This window comes from Argopecten irradians, chromosome 9 (assembly GCF_041381155.1).
Source record: "Argopecten irradians isolate NY chromosome 9, Ai_NY, whole genome shotgun sequence".
Taxonomy (NCBI): Eukaryota; Metazoa; Mollusca; class Bivalvia; order Pectinida; family Pectinidae; genus Argopecten; species Argopecten irradians.
In genome coordinates, this window is record NC_091142.1 from 13,423,603 (window position 1) to 13,444,608 (window position 21,006).

The 21,006-nt window shown below is 35.4% G+C and overlaps 1 protein-coding gene across 2 annotated transcripts; it reads left to right on the forward strand.

The window, feature by feature from the left end:
- The first annotated feature begins 1,789 nt into the window (after positions 1–1,789).
- Positions 1,790–15,780, forward strand: LOC138331534 (serine/threonine-protein kinase Chk2-like). 2 transcript variants are annotated; one of them, XM_069279223.1, is made up of 16 exons: positions 1,790–2,040; positions 2,518–2,639; positions 6,082–6,160; positions 7,058–7,123; positions 7,726–7,816; positions 8,668–8,776; positions 9,546–9,599; positions 10,034–10,098; positions 10,682–10,781; positions 11,333–11,371; positions 11,830–11,877; positions 12,883–13,046; positions 13,606–13,721; positions 14,632–14,717; positions 15,212–15,286; positions 15,607–15,780. In XM_069279223.1, the coding sequence occupies exons 1-16, from the start codon at positions 1,824–1,826 to the stop codon at positions 15,706–15,708; spliced, it is 1,533 nt and encodes a 510-aa protein (XP_069135324.1). In that variant the 5' UTR covers positions 1,790–1,823; the 3' UTR covers positions 15,709–15,780. The 2 variants fall into 2 exon arrangements, with proteins under 2 accessions (XP_069135324.1, XP_069135325.1); XM_069279224.1 differs by lacking the exons at positions 14,632–14,717; positions 15,212–15,286; positions 15,607–15,780 and having other exon boundaries at positions 13,511–13,620.
- The last annotated feature ends 5,226 nt before the right edge of the window (positions 15,781–21,006 follow it).

The window sequence follows — 21,006 nt, forward strand, 5'->3', positions numbered from 1 at the left end:
GTTAATTGTCTGATACGAGTAGAAAAGTGGGTTTTCATCAGCTGTATAAATTGTACCAAGAGCATATATTATGTGTTTCCGTAGGCGTGTTGGTCAATCAACTCCCAATGTTTTTTTTTTTTTTTTTTTAGTTGTTCTATTTTTTCCAAAATGGCAATATATAAATGTATAAAGATAATAACATTATCTTTATCCTCATCCTTTAAACCATTCATCTTCACCACAGTGACCACACCCAATTTTTTCAATCCCATATCAATCTAAACCATTTATCATCATTTTCATCAATCAAATCCCTTCATCATTATCATCCTCCAACACATTTAATCATAATACTCGCCATGTTTTACATCATCGTTGTCATAATTACTCATCATCATCATCATAGTCACTCATTATCTTCCTCCTCATCCTCCTCCTCATCATCATCCTCCTCCTCCTCATCATCATCATCATCCTCATCATCATCATCATCATCATCACCATCATCATCATCATCTCATCATCATCATCATCATCATCAGCCTCATCATCATCATCATCATCATCATCATCATCATCATCATCTCTAATCCTCATCATCCTCATCATCATCATCATCATCATCATCTCTCGTCATCATCATCATCATCATCATCTATCATCATCATCATCCTCATCATCATCATCATCATCACATTAATGTTCTATACATTAGGAGTAACTAGTCGTCCCTTCCCTTTTCACATTTGTTGCATTATTCATTAGCCTCCCATTTAGATGTTTAGTGACATTTACTGAGTCAGACTTTTTCTTATCGCCACTCACATACATTGTACTATGTTTTCATATAGATTTTTCTTCTCTAAGTCTAGATATATTCATTTTCCAATAATTAACATATAAGTACAGAACAGTTAAAGATGCGCCACAACTGACAAATGTTATTTTTCTTTATCAAATACAGGAGCAGGCGAATTTGTATTATTCTTCAGTTACAAAAGTTACTTAATTACTTTACACCATTATCAGCATTGAAAAGTTTGAGCTTCTTATTTTACTTCAAGATAAAAATATCAAGAATTATGAATTGCGTCCCAAAAAAGTCCAAGGCAAGTCGTATATTCTCTGTCAGGTGATGAGCGTCTTTTAAAAATTGAATGCTTGTAATTCAAAAAAAGAAATGACACAAATTATTGCACTCAAGATGTCGCATTAAGATTAGTCGCATTCCGTAAACAATATTACATATATATAAACATCTGTAGGCCTAATGTGATATTGTCATGATACCGCAGGTGCTTAAAGTTTTGTCTCTAAACACTATATATAACATGTTATATTTCGTACTACGAAAATAAATCATTTTATTTCTAACTAATTAAATGTGAGTATTTTCTTTACAATTTATTAATAGTATATATTCCAGAACTTGAAACACATTTTATGAGAAAGTGGCCGTCGGTTGTGTTCGTCCTATGTTCTATTTGTATGAATTTTTTTATGTGTTGTGGAACCTTATTTTATTTATTTATTTATTTATTTATATATTTATTTATTTATTTATTTATTTATTTATGTCGAGGACTTATTATAAATCCTTGATATATATAATGAACAATGTGGAAATTGGTCGATTTATACTTACTACATAACTGGTAATTTTATCATACTATATTTCTTCTTATATTTATCAAATGAAACACACTAAAATCGCCTACATCGTTTACCGGTATAAGGGTCCGTCTTGCTTATTCTCCGAATCCTGATATTAGTCTTAAGCTAACCTTTTCTGCGCATGCGCAATCAACACCGGGTATTGAAGAGAGGTAACTCGTGGTTTGATGACAAAAATAGTATCAGCAAAGCTTGTTAAAACAGATCTAGAGAAGGCTACCGTAACACGGGTAGCTGGACAATCACAAGAAAGCTCTTCGACTGCAAGCATGGAGACTGTTCCTGCAGACTTCATAGACGGAGATTTCAGCGAGGAAGACGATTCACAGGACGACGATTGCTGGGGCAAACTATTTCCACTAGGACAGAGTTTTACAGCAATCGGTTAGTTTAGGAGCTGACACCGCATGTTTTACATATTTTGTACTGTATATATTCGATCAGTCATTGATGCATATTTTGTCCATGTCAGTGTCAGAGCTATGTGCTCTGCAATGTTCAGTTCATGAGACATACTGGTAGGTTTTATGGAAAATACAGAGCATCCTGATATTGATTTTCAAAATCTTCACACTCGCTCGTCTGAAGCCATGATTTCAAGTCACGAGTTATGTCCCCTTTATTCTGAAAGAATATTTTATTGATTTATTTAAGCCCATTTAGTTAATGCCATATTTGAGTAACTGTTTGTTTTTGCTACATACCAGTATCAGAGATATAAATACAAGTCATCTAATTATATAAATTTCTGTCTGTATGTACAATTTCTATAAACAAATTAACAGAATAATATCTTGACTTAGAAAATTAGAAAATTATCTTCTTTTTTTTTCATTTTTTTTTCCATTTACCTATTCACAGAGCTAAACAAAGACGAATATACATTTGGCAGAGGAGAAAACTGTGATGTTCCATTCATTGCACCTACAAAGAAACATCCATACTTTCAAGCATACAGCAAAGTGCATTTTAAACTGATCAGAGTAAGTATATGAAACGTGTACAGTGCTGCGGCGAGATAGGAGGTAGGAGTGTAAATGCTTGTCTAGACCAGCATTTGAACACTGGACCTCAGGACCATAGTCGCAGTGTGCATGTTCTACCAATTGAGCTGTCTGGTCTTTGCTGATTGTACAATCCCTGCCAGAACATTACACCTTTCTCCCTTTCTAAATTCTTCACTCTGATGACTCCACACAAAACCTCATAGGTTCAGGTATCTCCTGTAAAGTGTACCTCTATGCAAATGCTTGAAACAGGGTTTTTATCAGGTACCAAGCAGGAGTGGAAAAATGTACAGTCAGACTGCGGTTCAAACCTGGGGCCCTTCAAACACTAAGTTGGAGTGCTTTATCATTTGAACTACTTGGTCTCTGGCATACTGTATTTGATCCAGAACCGTTACAGCAATATTATCTTGATCAATCAAAATAATTGAGGCTACAGTGGCCAAGTGGTTAAGATGTCCCGACATATTACCGCAAGCCCTCAACCTCTGGGATGCAGGTTTGAATCCTATGTGGGGCAGTTACCAGGTATACATACTGACCACTGATCAGTGGTATTTCTCTGGGTACTGCGCCGGCTTTCCTCCAACAAACCTGGCACGTCCTTACATGGCCCTGACAAACCTTTTCTTTCATGGCCGATGTTAGAACCATTCCGAACGGACCCCTCTTCTTCCCTTTCTAAATTCTTCACTCTGATGACTCCACACAAAACCTCATAGGTTCAGGTATCTCCTGTAAAGTGTACCTCTATGCAAATGCTTGAAACAGGGTTTTTATCAGGTACCAAGCAGGAGTGGAAAAATGTACAGTCAGACTGCGGTTCAAACCTGGGGCCCTTCAAACACTAAGTTGGAGTGCTTTATCATTTGAACTACTTGGTCTCTGGCATACTGTATTTGATCCAGAACCGTTACAGCAATATTATCTTGATCAATCAAAATAATTGAGGCTACAGTGGCCGAGTGGTTAAGATGTCCCGACATATTACCGCAAGCCCTCAACCTCTGGGATGCATTGCATCCTTATAGGGTGGGGATTCAAAATTGTACAAATGATGGGGCTGACCCCCCGGGGGCCTGAGGGGCGGGGTCAAATGGGGTCCATTTGGCTATTTTCCATATAAACGACTTCTTCTCTGAAACCAAGCATGGGATAGCACCCATAATGCAATGGTAGCATCCTTATAGGGTGGGGATTCAAAATGTACAAATGATGGGGCTGACCCCCTGGGGGCCTGAGGGGCGGGGTCAAATGGGGTCCATTTGGCTACTTCGATATAAACGACTTCTTCTCTGAAACCAAGCATGGGATAGCACCCATAATGCAATGGTAGCATCCTTATAGGGATGGGGATTCAAAATTGTACAAATGATGTGGCTGACCCCCCGGGGGCCTGAGGGGCGGGGTCAAAAGGGTTCAATTTGGCTATTTCCATATAAACGACTTCTTCTCTGAAAACAAGCATGGGATAGCACCCATAATGCAATGGTAGCATCCTTATAGGGTGGGGATTCAAAATTGTACAAATGATGGGGCAGACCCCCGGGGGCCTGAGGGGCGGGTCAAATGGGGTCAATTTGGCTATTTCCATATAAACGACTTCTTCTCTGAAACTAAGCATGAGATAGCACTCATAATGCAATGGTAGTATCTTTATAGGTTGGGGATTCAAAATTGTACAAATGATGTGGCTGACCCCCCGGGGGCCTGAGGGGCGGGGTCAAAAGGGTTCAATTTGGCTATTTCCATATAAACGACTTCTTCTCTGAAACCAAGCATGGGATAGCACCCATAATGCAATGGTAGCATCCTTATAGGATGGGGATTCAAAATTGTACAAATGATGGGGCTGACCCCCAGGGGGCCTGAGGGGCGGGGTCAAAAGGGGCCAATTTGGCTATTTCCATATAAACGACTTCTTCTCTGAAACTAAGCACGTTATAGCACCCATAATACAATGGTAGTATCCTTATAGTGTGGGAATTCAAAATTGTGCAAATGATAGGGCTGACCCCCCGGGGGCCTGAGGGGCGGGGTCAAAAGTGGTCAATTTCCATATAAATAACTTTTTCTCTGCAACTTAACATGGGATTACGCTCATAATGCAATGGTTACATCCTTATAGGGTTTGAATTCAAAATTTTGCAAATGATGGGGCTGACCCCCCGGGGGCCTGAAGGGTGGGGTCAAAAGGGGTCAATTTAGCTATTTCTATATAAACGACTTCTTCTCTGCAACTAAGAATGGAAGAGCACTTATAATGCAATGGTAGCATCCTTATAGGGTTGGGATTTGAAATTGTACAAATGATAGGGCTGACCCCCGGGGCCTTAGACGGCAATAGATGCGAGGTCAAAAGGTCAATTAGGCTACTATTTTCATATAAATTACTTTGTCTCTGAACCTATGTATTGGATAGCATATTTGTATGGTATCAATGGCATCATTGTATGGTTGTGATTCAAAATTAAACTTTGGGAGTCAATTTTGCTTATTTTTCTAATTGTCTGAGTCTTGTGATAATTACTAACAAAAAACCAGGTGAGCGATACAGGCCCTCTGGGCCTCTTGTTTATGAATAAAAATCCCCCTCGCCTCTCCCCCCTGCTCCCCCTCCCCAATCCTTTCTGATCCACATTATTCTTTGCCTAAGTTTATAACATGCAAATATATTGCTCAATGCAATATGATATAATGTGTATAGCATATTTTGTAAGGTATATTATGGCACCAGATGAACTTTATTTTTAAATAATTGACATTTTACAAAATTACACTGTAGGTCACTGTGACCTATTTTTTGACACTTAAAGTATATTTTTTTCAAAATCTTTACATTTTAACATATACACTGTAAATGCATTATAATTCATAAAAAAATAATTCAAATATATAATTTGGTTCGAAAAAAACGGGACAAAACAGAAAATTGCCCCTCCTGTTTAACCCCCTATAACTCACAAGGGACTCCGACCTGACCTTAATAATATGTCATATCATGATGTCCTAACCCCCGGGTATCTGTAAACAAAAAACAATGCTTATCGTCATGGCCACCAGAGGGCCCAAATTGACACTCATCCTTTATGCTATGAAGGGACTATCACAGATTAGGTTTGAATCTGATTGCAGCTAGCTCAATGTATCAGTTTTGAGATACTAAAACAATGTGGATTATGTACAATTTACCATTGATTAGCCCAACTTTTCGATGCTTGGGATGTCATATTTTGATGTGATTTTTATGACGTCACAATCACCAGAAGGTTGGACTTATCGACCGCAATCACAATTACCCCACATCATTTTCGTATATCGAAACTGATGAATTAGGGTAAAAAAAAAAGTGAATGCTAAGAAATTTGTTGATTTTGTATGATATTATTATCACACTATTACATATTATATTTTTCAGCAAAAAACAAGTACTGGGTTTCACATTTTTCTGGAAGACACAAGCGGAAACGGAACATTCATTAATGGAGAAAAAGTTGGTATGTATCGTGTTACAGACAAAAAAAAACCTCAAAAAACAAAACAAAATTAAAAATACTTAATATAAATACAGCAGTGTAGGTCTGGTAAAAAACTTTCAGTGTCAATTACTGATAACTTTACTAGCAAGTTATTTAATTTTCATTGCACTTGTTTTTTTAAATAACTGTTTTGCTATTACGTTGAGCCGGTAATACACAAAATGTCAAAATACATTAGCTACTCCACAGGCTGCCTGTTACATTTCAGCCATATGTGCTTGTTTAGTTGAGAAAGAAAAAAGGTATGTTTTGTAATCTGCAAATTCAGTACCCAAAAAAGTACTCTTGACCCCTACATAATATATTGCTTGTTTTTAATTTTCGCAGTGATTTTTCAGGTTATTTTGGGGGAAAAGATTTTGTAACAAATTGGGAATTTTTAATCTCAAAAAGAGCAGTTTTGGGAAAAAGTTACTAAACATGGTATTATAGGTGATTAGATATTGTAAAACAGTAAACTGTTTCATTTTATCAAAAGGTGACGACCATCAAAACAGTTTCAGAGTAGTTTGTTTTAGATTAGACAACGAGGGGAGAGATTTTCGGGTTTTATTTGTTTTTCAGTGATTTGATTTGGGAATTTTTCATTGTAATTGGGAAAGAAATAGGAGGTTTGGCATTGGGAATGGGGTCGTTTACCGACCCCAGTTATATAAGGAGAAAAATCACTGCTTTGATGCTTGTATCCGTAAGCCCCCACAACAGAATCAGGGCTACCAAAGATACCAATATGGCAGCTCTCTGGTCTGCTAGGGAGAAAGATAGTGTCTATCCCAGATTTTTAATATTGTATTTAATGTGGTACATGAATAATTAGTGAAAAGATGATTATTTGTTTTTTTTTCTTTTAAACAGGTAAAGGAAACAAACAAGTATTGGGGAACAATGACGAGGTATCCCTCGCCGTGAAGAAAAATAAAGGTACATGCTTAATTAACATGCGTTCTTTGAGGTTTCAATAACAATATACTCAAGAAAATCACTGCATTCAGTAGTCAATCGCATTATGGAGATTTTGCTCATTCCCTCCTGAAATTTCAAACAGGCCTACAAGTATCATTTTGGATAGGCCCTTTGGCCATTGGCCCCTATAATTCAGGAATTTTCTTTTTATTTCTTTGTTAATGTTTTCTTCAATAATTGTCATTATCTTGAAAATGACCCATGTATTTTTTAGCTGACATAATCGGTGTTGGGACTGGAAATTAATGAATTTATAATACATTTTATGATATCATAAACATTTCACACTATAATCTTACATGATTTTCACTGTATAACAGAGTACTACAAAGTTTTCATTGTCGGAAACTTACAAGTTACCGCTCTATTGTTTGTTACGATGCAGTAAGAGCAATTCTGATTGGTTAAAATCTCCAAATAGACATCTTTTTGGAGAAACAGAGATACACCGTCTGTTATAGCCCAGAGGTCACAAATGATAGAATGGTGACTCATGGGTTCCGACGATGAAAGTCATGTACGATGGTTAAGTATATACATATATTATTGTATGATTCCAGCATACATGTTCCTAGATCATAACGCCAATGAGGACACTAGTCTACCCAAGGAAATACGCGAAAAGTATACACTAACGAAAACTCTCGGTCGGTGAGTATATAGTGAGCAGACATCAGTAAATTCCTTCAGTGTTAAAGTCAATAGTTGGGCAAAGAAAACCAGTCCAAAAAGCGTTCATTGACCTTCCAAAAGTCGTCACATATCAAAACGACAGTCAAGTTCTGCTTACGTTGCCCAGTTCTGACCATTGAAATAATGGAAAAGTTCTAAAAATAACTCTTTGAAAGCGAGGCTCCGTGGAAATGTAACCACAGACATAGCTAGCCGGGAGGACGTTTTAGGATTCCCACAATTAAAATTCATTTCTTCGCATGCAGAGAGATGTTAACGAGAGATTTTATTTTTCTATTTCATAAGAAATTATACTGGATACATTCACACCATTTTTACCAACTTTAGCCTTCCTTGCCCGACTATTCACTTTAAAGGAAACTTTCAAAAAATTTAAAATACTAATGTGTTACTTCTGTTGCTTTTGTCTGTCACTCTTCAAATCAATAATTTGATATTTAGAGCATAGTCCAATGTTTTTACAGTTTTCTAAAACTTTTGTTTTTTAATATTTTTTAAAAGATCATGTATAAAAATTGATTATGGTAGGCAGGTTGGAAGCCTCTAGTACACAAATTTAAATGTATTATGTTATCGTAATTGTGAAATATAACTACCAATGAATGGGACTTATTCACATACCACATGATACCTGTGCGGGATTATTGTTTCTATTGGTGATGAAATGACATCAAAAGATGATATCCCGCACTAACGTCATTTCAGCGGAAAGATTACAAAGAGTTACATTTCATTACCACTAGAGATACTAGTCCCGCACAAACGTATATGAATTAGTCTCATTGTTGACCTGTATTTACATCCAACAGAGGGGCATGTGGAGAAGTAAAACTCGCATTCGCCAAGGGCTCGTGTGAGAGGTTTGCTGTTAAGATCATATCAAAAAAGAAATTCTCCATTGGAGGCAAATCACAAGTTGTAAGTTTTCAATTTTCTCAAAATCTATATAAACATACAAATATGTTCTCAGTAATTCGCATACAGCAAGGTGCAGAAATGTGGTTTGAAAAGGCATTTCAAATTAGGATAAAAATGTCAGCTGTGTACATGAACATAGCTGTTTTGATAAAAAAATTCATATCAAGTGACTAATATGTATATCTTGTGACCAGATAACGCCCATACTCTTATCTTGCAAAAAATCAACTGTCTTATACTTAAATATTCATAATCCCAAAATAAATAATTTTGTAGCTTAATATGAAATTTCATAATGAACTGATCTAGTCTTTGATTTTGAAGAGTACATAAAATGTGTCTTCAGGGATGAATGTGTTTATTAAAAAACATGTTGTATCCTTTTGGGAAGGGATGCTATTTTATTGCACTATCTGATATAGGTAGAAAAGAAACCCATTATTTAGTTAATTGTTAAAAATGATTACGGTATTCGACCCAATAAGCGCCCAGGGCGCTTAAAAAATTGATAAAAATGAAAAGGTGCTAATAAGTCAAAATTATTGCAAATTTATACCGTTTTATGTAGTTTTGGTCCTTATTTATGCCTGAGCAATTGCAATTGAGGCCTCAAAAAGGGGGAGGGGCACTTATAGGGACATGGGCGCTTATTGGGTCGAATACGGTACTAAGTAAAGAATAAATATAGTCCTGAAAAATAAAACGATTATGATTTCCTACCATTTGTGTTCAAATATAAATTTATGAAGGTATTTTCTTTATTTTCCAGAATTTAAGTAAACAAGTAATGACTGAAGTAAATATTTTGAAATCTTTAAAACATGTAAGTATATTATGTTAATTCATTAATCTTTATATATATCTTTTTCTCATCATTGACATTTTAATTAAACAAATAGTATAATATGAGGTTATGCGTACTACGTGAAGATTCTGCAAACGCAAATTACAGAGTTATCTGCCCTTGTGTGTAGGTATTGATGGTAACATTATGTGTTTGCAAGCGTACATCATACTTTTCACATAATAATGTCACAATAGATACCTACATGTACCTGTAAGTTAGGTACATTTATTTTAAGTCTGTAATATGCCAAAGGCGGAATATTCACCTGTAGATAATAAATTATTCAAATAAAATTAACTGAGAATCCGCGAACTTCTGAAATTAGTAAAGCTTTATCATTAGGCTATGTTACACTACAGGTATAGATTAATCATCTTTTACCAATACTGACAGTAAATTTTACATTCCAGCCAGGCATTATTCGAATAGAGGATGTGATTGACACCCCAGATACACTATATATAGTCCTGGAAGTGTAAGTCTGTACTGAAGTGTTTTCTCTTAACCTGGACAGACATGTCCATACTTCCTGTGAGGGTAAGATAACTCTATCTTACTCAGATATTTCTATCTTACCCAGGGCATACCTAGGGCAAGACATCCTGCACACACAAAACAATTCTTTGATGTCATGACAATAATACTATGACTTCATTACAATGCTGTGTTGACGTCATATCCATAGCATTCGAATATTAATAAAATTTATATAATTTATACAATATTGATATTAGATTGATTAGAAAGTGAACAGCTTAAAATCATCTGTTTGACATGAGATTTCCCTGTCACACCCTGAAAGATTCTATTAATGTATCTGTTGTTCGCAAGATAGAATGAAGATAAAATGGTTATACAAAATGTATTTGTTTCTTGCCTTCTGTCTCTACATAGTCTAAGCCAGTCCAAAATAATTTTTTGAGACAAACCTTTCAATACACTGATACTTGTTCAAAAGATTTATTGACCAAACTTTAGTTTGATACTGATGATATGAGATAAAAGGTTTTTATCGTCATGATCCATGATCTTTGATGTAAGATTGGATTCTTTTTCAGTGTAGATGGAGGTGAGTTGTTTGACAAGGTTGTTAGTATAGGACAATATGATGAGCCAACAGCCAAGCTCCTATTCTACCAAATGGTGTTAGCCTGCAAGGTAAGTTACCAAGCATGTCCTTCTTAGATCATTTAATCAGACCTGTAATTATATAATGAGATGTTTCAATCTGAGAGGGGCTGCCAAAGTGGTGAAGATGTCGCAACATGGACATATTACCATAAGCACTCTACCTCTGGTTCGTTTGTTTAAATCTCATGTGGGGCAGGTGCCTTGTACTTACTGCTGGTTGATGGCCTTTTCTCTACCATCTAAACCTGACACATCCTTAAATAGCCCCCGCTTTTAATAGGATGTTTAACTACTTAATCCAAATCTAATCTTATAATATTTGTAATTTGTATAAAGAGTTTGTTCACTTAGTTGTGGAAGGAAGTTGAATGTAATTTTCATTTAACATATAAAGAATGGAACTGCAATATACGTACTGTACACATATGACGTTACGGAGTATGTAAGGGAGATCTATTGGCTTTTAATTAATATTAGTGACAGATCATGATTTATTAATGTTTCGTCCAGCCTTGATTGTCAGGCTTAAAATAAACACTTAAATTACATTAAATAGGATATTATTGGTGTTGTTTCAGTATCTTCACGATCAAGGAATTACACACAGAGATTTAAAGGTAAGTCATGTTTGCTGGATGTGTACAATTGTTTTTAAAAAGAAACCTGTTATATTCATGCATCTACCACTTATTTAAGGTATTATAACATGTGGAAATGTTACAAAAAGTGTGATATATGCAAAATGCGTGCACACAGCTTTAGTTACATTGAATAATCCCACAGCTGTACATATTGCCTAAATAGTGATATTTACTACTCATGTTATTCTGCATTTGCATATTCGAGTTATCTGCCCTTCATATATACTTTACAGAAAAAAATCGTATGAGTTTCGCTATCAAACAATAACATAACTTTGATAACCTTCCGGAAAAGGGAAGTAATAAATTCTGTAATATGAAAATACAGAATGTATACCTCTTTAATGCAACAGGTAAATTCACTAACTTTCAAAGTTGCATTTCTAGGCTCAATAACAAGACAAGCTTTTTAAACTGAATATTTGTGTTTTCAGCCAGAAAATATACTTCTTGCCACAGACAGTAATGAAACATTAATCAAGGTAAGTATTATCTACATATATATCATTTATGGACATTTGTTGAGATCCATATGGTTTTATATTGCCCAGTAGAATAAATAAGGACGGAGGGTGTAGCCCGAGGTCATTATTTGAAATTCTACAAGGGTAATATAACACCATATGGACAAAAACAAAAGGTCCTTAATTTTTATATTAGATTTAATAATTATTAAAAATGTTTGCTTTGTGCTAAGGAATACAGAAATGCCTGGAGAATGGCTCGACTACATCTTCCCAAAGAACTTGACATCTGGGTATTGTGATGCCATAATCGCAAAATTGACTTGGGAGTGACGTCACAATGGGAATATTGACTCGGTGTTTCTAGAAATGGAAATATTGAGTCAATATGCTTTGTAAAAATGGAAACCTTTAGTCAATATGCTAAATATTGCCCTCCAGGTGACTGTGTACCAGCCAATGAGATAGCAGAAAATCAGAGCATATCTAATATGTTATGATATATCACTGTGTGCTGATGTTAAAAGCAATAACATACTGAAATGTGTGCATGTATAAACATTTCCAATTTCGGTAAATCTGCTGAATACTTTTGCTAGACCATCCTCGATATTCCAGGTGTTTCTATCACCTGACACTGATGTTATGTCCACCCTTTGACTATTTCATAATAAAAAGTCATTTCAGAGGGAAAAAACTGACCAACCACAGGTCTGCAGATTTGAATATTTAGAGAGAGCAAGTCATACAATGTACCGTTATTTGATTATTCAGATGTATATCAGAGGACCAAACTACCTATTAATCTGTTGTAGCATTTGCAATGACATATTCCAGGGGTGAATTTAATGACAGTGATATTAACCCATGGAGTATCAAGGGTGGGCCTAGTGTAATACAATTAATTTTGCAATTTCTCTGATACATTGTTGGAAAAAGCTTAGCACTGCTTTACATATGCATTAGATTTAAAGAGAAAACTTAAACAAATTTATAAGTTATAAAATGTACTTTTCTCTACAGGTCACAGATTTTGGGTTGTCTAAGTTTGTGGATGCTGGGTCAATCATGAAGACATTTTGTGGAACTCCGACCTACCTAGCTCCGGAGATCCTCCTTACAGCAGGCTCGGGAGCTTACACGAACAGTATCGACTGCTGGAGTCTCGGTGTTATACTCTTCATATGGTATGGTTGACTTCATCTCACCGATTGTGAATTCAGTCTCAAATCTAATCCATCATTTTATCTAGATACAGATCATGAAACGTTTTTTACATGAAGAGATTCAAAATTAAAAATTATTATTTTTCCTTGATCAGATTTTAGCACTGACATGGTTTTAAATTAGTAAGAGTCTTAGAGCGCAAAAAGTGATGAAATATTTTCATCACTAAGATTAAGATATATATATATATATAATAGTTTTACTGTAATTATGGCATTATTATGATTTTGACTCCTAGACTAGCTTTTTGTGTTTAGATTGATGATGCAAGATGTCAATGTAAAACATTTGACCAGCAGGCAAAATTCAGGATAATAACACTAGACCAAATTACTATTCATTAAACAGAAATAACTTTTCTTTCTAAATCTGGGTTCTAAGTTTAAAATTTTACTTGTTAATTAATATTTAATTCAACTTACAGTCTAGCGGGTTATCCCCCTTTCTCTGATGAAAGGAAGGATATGGACCTACCCAAACAAATCACTGGGGCTCATTAATATTTAATTCAACTTACAGTCTAGCGGGTTATCCCCCTTTCTCTGATGAAAGGAAGGATATGGACCTACCCAAACAAATCACTGGGGCTCATTACTCCTTTCCGAAACAGTACTGGGCCGGCATCTCGGACAATGGTAAGTAAAGACAGCAATAACTTATTCCGTGTTGCATAATTACAGAGTTATCTCCCTTGCTGGTAGGTATCTATTGTGACATCACAACTTTGTGAGCAAAAATGACCGTGTTTTCTGTGAAAAATATGATGTTACACTTATAATATTGAGATGTAACAATTAATACCTAAATACAATGGCAAATAACTCTGTAATATGCAATTGAATAATATCGCCATTGAAAATCAGTTAAGATGGCTATATGGTCTTATAAATGGTAAGTTGATGTGTTATATTAAATATTGATTTCATAGCCAAACTTATATCACAAAGATGTCAATATTGCAAAATATGACACTGTAACTCTTGACTTTGTGGTTTTAATTGATAAGTTAAAGCTCCTTTACAGGGGAGATAATCCTTCTACACTAAATACAAATGATCTAGTTAACCTTATAGTGGGGTTTCGAGACTCCAAAATGATGATTATGATGTCACTCAAAACACATCAAAAGATGATGTCACAATTACTGGAAAGTAGGACTAATGGATGGTAAATTGATCTCTCACCACTTTGTTTCGGTATTTCATGCAAACATTCTGAGTGTGCAACATGAAGTAAAATGATGTAGGACAAAACAATCATTCACTCTCTTTGGAGTGAGACAGGAGAATATCAACCTGAAGGGTAAGATTCTTAAGCTATCAAACTCCAGGCTTTGCTGAGTGTTTGACAGCTTCAGAATTTTATCACGAGGGTTGAGATCTCCTGTCTTACCCCAAAGATGGTGAATTATTATTTCTCTCTTACCCTACGTGAGCATGTGCAGCTTGTCTTTACCCTAGGGTGGGATAGAAAAATCTCACACCGGTAAAATTGAAGATATTCCTGTCCAGAGTAAGAGAAAATAACATGTGTTTTCTGTTACAGCTATAGACCTGATTAAAAAGATGATGACAGTGGACCCTAAGAAGAGAATCACGCTATCTGAAGCTGTGAATCACCCCTGGTTCAAGGTAATTTGGCTTTACTTTCTTTGGTTGGTGAGATGTAAATGGATACGATTACATGAAGTGTTCAACAGATTCCATAATTTGAGCCTATAGATTCTAACAAGTGGAAGATTCTGTTTACTACCAATCCAGTAATTGATATGTATTAGAATAATGATGGAAACTAGAATATTTCTCTGTTGACTACTCCGTTTTTAAATACAACAGAATTATCTCCCTAATTAATGGGGGAGATATGGATTGTAATCTCATGCTTACATGAGCAAAACGTCATAAATTTAAAAGAAAATAATGTGAGTTTCGCTTAAAAATTAATTATCTATACTTAACTGTGCAGTATATTTATAATATGCAAAGATGAAATTTGTAATGTCAGTTGAAAACATTTAACTAAGCATGGAATAACAGGTTGTGTAACTGTGAACACAAAATGATTTGTGTAACTGTAAATGATGTGGAATATGGTAGATATTATAACATTTGTTAATTGATCATAGGATGAAGAGATGAAACAAAAGGCCAACAAACTGTTATATCCGGAACACGAGGGCATGGCGCCTCCATCTTCTCTGGTAAATCACTACATGTTTCTGTAATTTTGTTAGTACCCGGTAAAATGATAGTTATGTATATAAACTAGTATAAAGTGTTTTCAAGACAAATTTCAAAGATATTAATTACATTACATATAATAATTCATTATTTCATGTTTACTCTGGTCATTTTTGCATCATTTAGGAATCATCGATAAGGAGTATAAATAAATCATACAATTACTGTAAAGCAAAGATTTGAAAATGTGAAATTTAGACTCCAGAAATGAAAGCACTTTATAGTTTTAAAATGATTTCCTCATGAAAAAATATGTTGAAGGATTATTTATTATCCACAGCCTACACCACCTAAGAAACGTGCAGCAGAAAGTACAGAAGATCCACCTGCCAAGAGGAAAGTATCGACGGACACAGCCTCCCCACCTGACACCCCTACATAGATATTATTACCATAGACATTTCACGTTATTAGTGCTTTGTAGATCCAAAGTCGCAACATTGACCAAATATTCCGTTTTACCTCCCTTGCAGGTATGTATCGATTGTGGCATTATTATTTTGTGGGCACTGACATCAAAGTTAATACCTACCCGCTAGAGTAGAAACTCTGTAATATGCAAATACAGAATATATGAAACAAGACATTATTTAACTTTAATGTTGAAAATGTACTTCTGTGGCTGTTACTGTGAGGTTCATAGACAATTATCAATTTTGAGTTGATGTAATTAAGAGCATCTCGATTTAATTCAGAGGTTTACCTTTCTGACAGCATCCGTGTCATATTTGATTCAACCAAATTAAGCTCTGTTTCTAAATGTAGAGGTACTGAATGGTAATTAATGTGGCAAGCAATTTCACTTACATTTCATTTATATTTATCTAAAGCTATTGTTTTGAAATCAACTCATTTTGATTTCTCATTTGGAATTCATGTAATCATTACATCTGAATTTTCTATAAGAAAATTATTCATAGTTTTGAGGCCTTGACAGTTTTCCATATTGCTTGTTAACTTATTAGAAAACCTTGATACCTCATTTTCAACTTTCTGATAAGTGGTGATGAATGGACCAATGAGCTTTGTTAATTTGTGTTGAGTTTCGTATGCATGATATGCAGGGTACTTTCAGATTGATATACCAGTATGTGTGGAGACACATGTAGATTTAGTATATACATTGTATACTTTTTCATCCTCGATATTCCAAGGGTTACTATCACTGCCATTATATCCACCTTTACATTATGCCATAGCAAAACTGAAGGTTCTGTGTGTGACAACAGATAATACAGTCATGTAGTTAAGTCCTTTTATGTACATCAAAAGAATTGAATAACAGTATACTGTATAACTTTGAAGTTGTTTATCTTGGTTTTCTGTGATTTTTCTCTCAATTATTCTGAATTTCACTATGACGTAGTCCATGAGGACAGTGATAGTAACCCTTGGAGTATCGAGGATGGTACTTTGTTGGTTGTTATTATTTCTGATGAAATGTTTTTTTTGTGAAGCAAGTGTCTGGTTACATAAGCAAGCTACAATGCATGTGCTGATGAGTGGAGGAAGGAACTAACCGTATCAGTTACTGAACTCTGCTAAAAACATATGAAATTTCGTGTATACGTGATGTTTCAAATAATATTGAATTTGAATATAGGTTTCTTTCAGTAAAGACTTTAATGTAAAAATTTACCCTAATGTAGTTGTGTTCATTGAGCTCTGAGTTATATGTGCAGATAGGCATGTTTGTATGTAATCTGTAGGATCATGTCATATAAATCTTTTTGGGTGTTTTTTCCCTTCTTTTGTTTATTGGGGTGGGGGGAGGTTTGGGTTAAAGAATATAAGGAGGCCCAAGACGCTTGTAAAACCATGTAAATATTTATTGTGATAGTATTGAATGCATTTATCTTTAACAACATTTTTATACTAGAAATTTTAGGAGAATTTTTTGTTGAATTTTTCGTTTTTATTGATATACTTGACTATAGCAAGCTTTTAAGGATCTATATATCGTATAGATCCTAAAATTATATCCGGGATTTGGCCTGGAGCATAATTTTCATCATCAAACTAACATTTTATCATTGATCTATACAGTTCCTTCTTTGGAATAAAATGTGACTATTTCACTTTGCATTAACATATTTGAACACATTAAATCATTTTAATGACTTAAAAATGCATCTTTTTTTGTTTTATATAAAAAATAGTAAGTAAGGAACAAAAGTATTGCAAATCATTACCGTGTGTCATTACATTTACGATGATTTGTCATTTAAAACTATTCATTTTGAATCAAGATTTTTATAGCTATTAAATAAATTTTCAAAAAATTATTTTGTCAAAATTTCTGAAAACATTTTCTTCAGGTTGTAAAGTATAGTTTGTGTTATGGTTTTGTTACACAACCTGTGAACATTTCATGTGACGTTTTGATGGTTAGTACGGTGTGACCACCGTCACTTTTATCTGACAAAGTTGTCAAAAATTTTACACCTGTTCAGTCTCTGTCCAGTCACCCTTGATACTACAGGGGTTACTATCACTGTGCATGTGGACAGTATGACTTGGAGATTAAGGGTGATGACCAGTATATACACTATGTTGTAATCTTTGTGAAAGAAATTATAATTGAAAATTTCATAAAATTAATGATTTTGAATTCTTGTGCTGAGCTCCTATAGTTTACAATTGTGAGTAGATATACCTGAACATGGTAATGTTTGTGTGTGCACAATGTTTTGACACAGCTGATTTAACGTTAGGTCATTCACGAATATTTTTTGTATATACCGGTTACGTACATGTAAACTTAATGTTTTCTGCACAAGTTGTATCCCTACATGTTAAAAAGCCCCACACCATTATCAGTTAAAGACAACTACCCTTTAAAGTTTTATTTATGGGCAGTTTATCTATAATAATATTTATCATTTTTAAAGATAAGATATGAAGAGAAAAGATACATATTATGAACAAACATTTGTTTTCAAATGAAAGACAAAGCATGCAATATAATTATGAGGTGAAAACCTGCCCGATAGTCCTCTAATGGGGAAACGGTGAACGAGAGAAGTGTTTGTGATGTGTGTAGAATATGGTTGTATAGAATGCATTTATTGACAAAATAAAAGGAATTGAAATAGAGTTTTAAATTTTGAGTTTTTAACTCACCTGGTCCGAAGGACTGATTTGAGCTTATGGGATACCGCGGCGTCCTTCAACAATCGACTTCTTCTCCATAATCACTGGTTGGATTTCAACAAAATTTGACTGGTAGCATCCTTATGGGCTACTAACTGTAAATTGTACAAATGATGGGGCTGACCCCCCTAGGGGCGTGAGGGGCGGGCCAAAAGGGGTCAGTTTGGCTATTTCCATATAAACGACTTCTTCTCTGAAACCAAGCATGGGATAGCACCCATAATGCAATGGTAGCATCCTTATAGGATGGGGATTCCAAATTGTGCAATGATAGGACTGACCCCCCGGACCTGAGGGGTGGGGTCAAAAGTGGTCAATTTGAATACTTCTGTATAAATGACTTCTTCACTGCAACTAAACGTGGGATTACGCTCATAATGCAATGGTTACGCTCATAATGCAATGGTTACATCCTTAAAGGGTTGGGATTCAAAATTTTGGAAATGATGGGGCTGACCCCCTGAAGGGTGGGGTCAAAAGGGATCAATTTAGCTATTTCCATATAAACAACTTCTTCTCTGCAACTAAGCATGGAAGAACACTCATAATACAATGGTAGCATCCTTATAGGGTTGGGATTTGAAATTGTACAAATGATAGGGCTTGATCCTTGGGGCCTTAGACGGCAATAGACGTGGGGTCCAAAAGGTCAATTAGGCTACTATTTTCATATAAATTACTTCCTCTCTGAACCTATGTATTGGATAGCATATTTGTATGGTATTGATAACATCATTATATGGTTGTGATTCAAAATCAAAACTTTTGGAGTCAAGTTTGCTAAAAAAAAATTCTAATTTTCAGAGTCTTTGTAATAATTACTAAAAACAAGGGCCCAATGGGCCCGAATTCGCTCACCTGCAATTTGGTAATCATGCGTGGTTCATATTTAACAAATAGAGTAAATAAGAATTTAAATCATCCCTAAGCACATTAGAGGCCCCTTTACATTGTGGTTAATAAAAAGAGGTCGTTTAAAGATTTTAGTCTATTTGACCCCTACGACCTTGAATGAAGGTCACAGTCATTCATTTGAACAAACTTGGTAGCCCTCTATCCCAGTATGTCACAGGCCTAATATAAGGTCCCTAGGCCTCTTGGTTATTAAGAAGAAGTCATCTAAATATTTTAGCCTATTTGACCCCTGAGACCTTGAATAAAAGTCAAGGTCATTTATTTGAACAAACTTTGTAGCGCTTCATCCCAACATGTCCCATGCCCAATATCAGGTCCCTAGGTGTTTGGTTATTAAGGAGAAGTCGTTTAAAAGATTTTAGCATATTTGACCCCTGTGACCTTGAATGAAAATCAAGGTCATTCATTTGAACAAACTTGGTAGCCATTGATCCCAGCATATCACAGGCCCAATATCAGGTCCCTAGGCCTCTTGGTTATTAAGAAGAAGTCGTTTAAAGATTTTAGCCTTTTTCACCCCTGTGACCTTGAATGATGGTCAAGGTCATTCATTTGAACAAACTTGGTAGCGCTTCATCCCAGCATGCCACAGGCCTAATATCAGGTCTCTAGGCCTCTTGGTTATCAAGAAGAAGTCATTTAAAGATTTTATCCTTTTTGACCCTTGTGACCTTAGCCGTTGATCCCAGCATGTCACAGGCCCAATATCAGGTCCCTAGTCCTCTTGGTTATTAAATAGAAGGCGTTTAAAGATTTAAGCCTTTTTGATCCCTGTGACCTTGAATGAAGGCCAAGGTCATTCATTTGAACAAACTTGGTAGACCTTCATACCAGCATGCCACAGGCCCAATATCATGTCCCTATTCTGTTTAGTTAAGAAGAAGTAGTCGTTTAAAGATTTAAGCCTATTTGACCCCTGTGACCTTGAATGATGGTCAAGGTCATTTATTTCAACAAACTTAGTAGCCCTTCATCCCAATATGTCACAGGCCCAATATCAGGTCTCTAAGCCTCTTGGTTATCAAGAAGAAGTCGTTTAAAGATTTAAGCCTATTTGACCCCTGTGACCTTGAATGAAGGTCAAGGTCATTCATTTGAACAAACTTGGTAGCGCTTCATCCAAGCATGCCACAGACCCAATATTAGGTCCCTAAGCTGTTTGGTTATTACGAAGAAGTCGTTTGAAGATTTCAGCCTTTTTGATCCCTGTTACCTTGAATGAAGGCCAAGGTCATTCATTTGAACAAACTTGGTAGACCTTCATACCAGCATGCCACAGGCCCAATATCATGTCCCTATTCTGTTTAGTTAAGAAGAAGTAGTCGTTTAAAGATTTAAGCCTATTTGACCCCTGTGACCTTGAATGATGGTCAAGGTCATTTATTTCAACAAACTTAGTAGCCCTTCATCCCAATATGTCACAGGCCCAATATCAGGTCTCTAAGCCTCTTGGTTATCAAGAAGAAGTCGTTTAAAGATTTAAGCCTATTTGACCCCTGTGACCTTGAATGAAGGTCAAGGTCATTCATTTGAACAAACTTGGTAGCGCTTCATCCAAGCATGCCACAGGCCCAATATTAGGTCCCTAAGCTGTTTGGTTATTAAGAAGAAG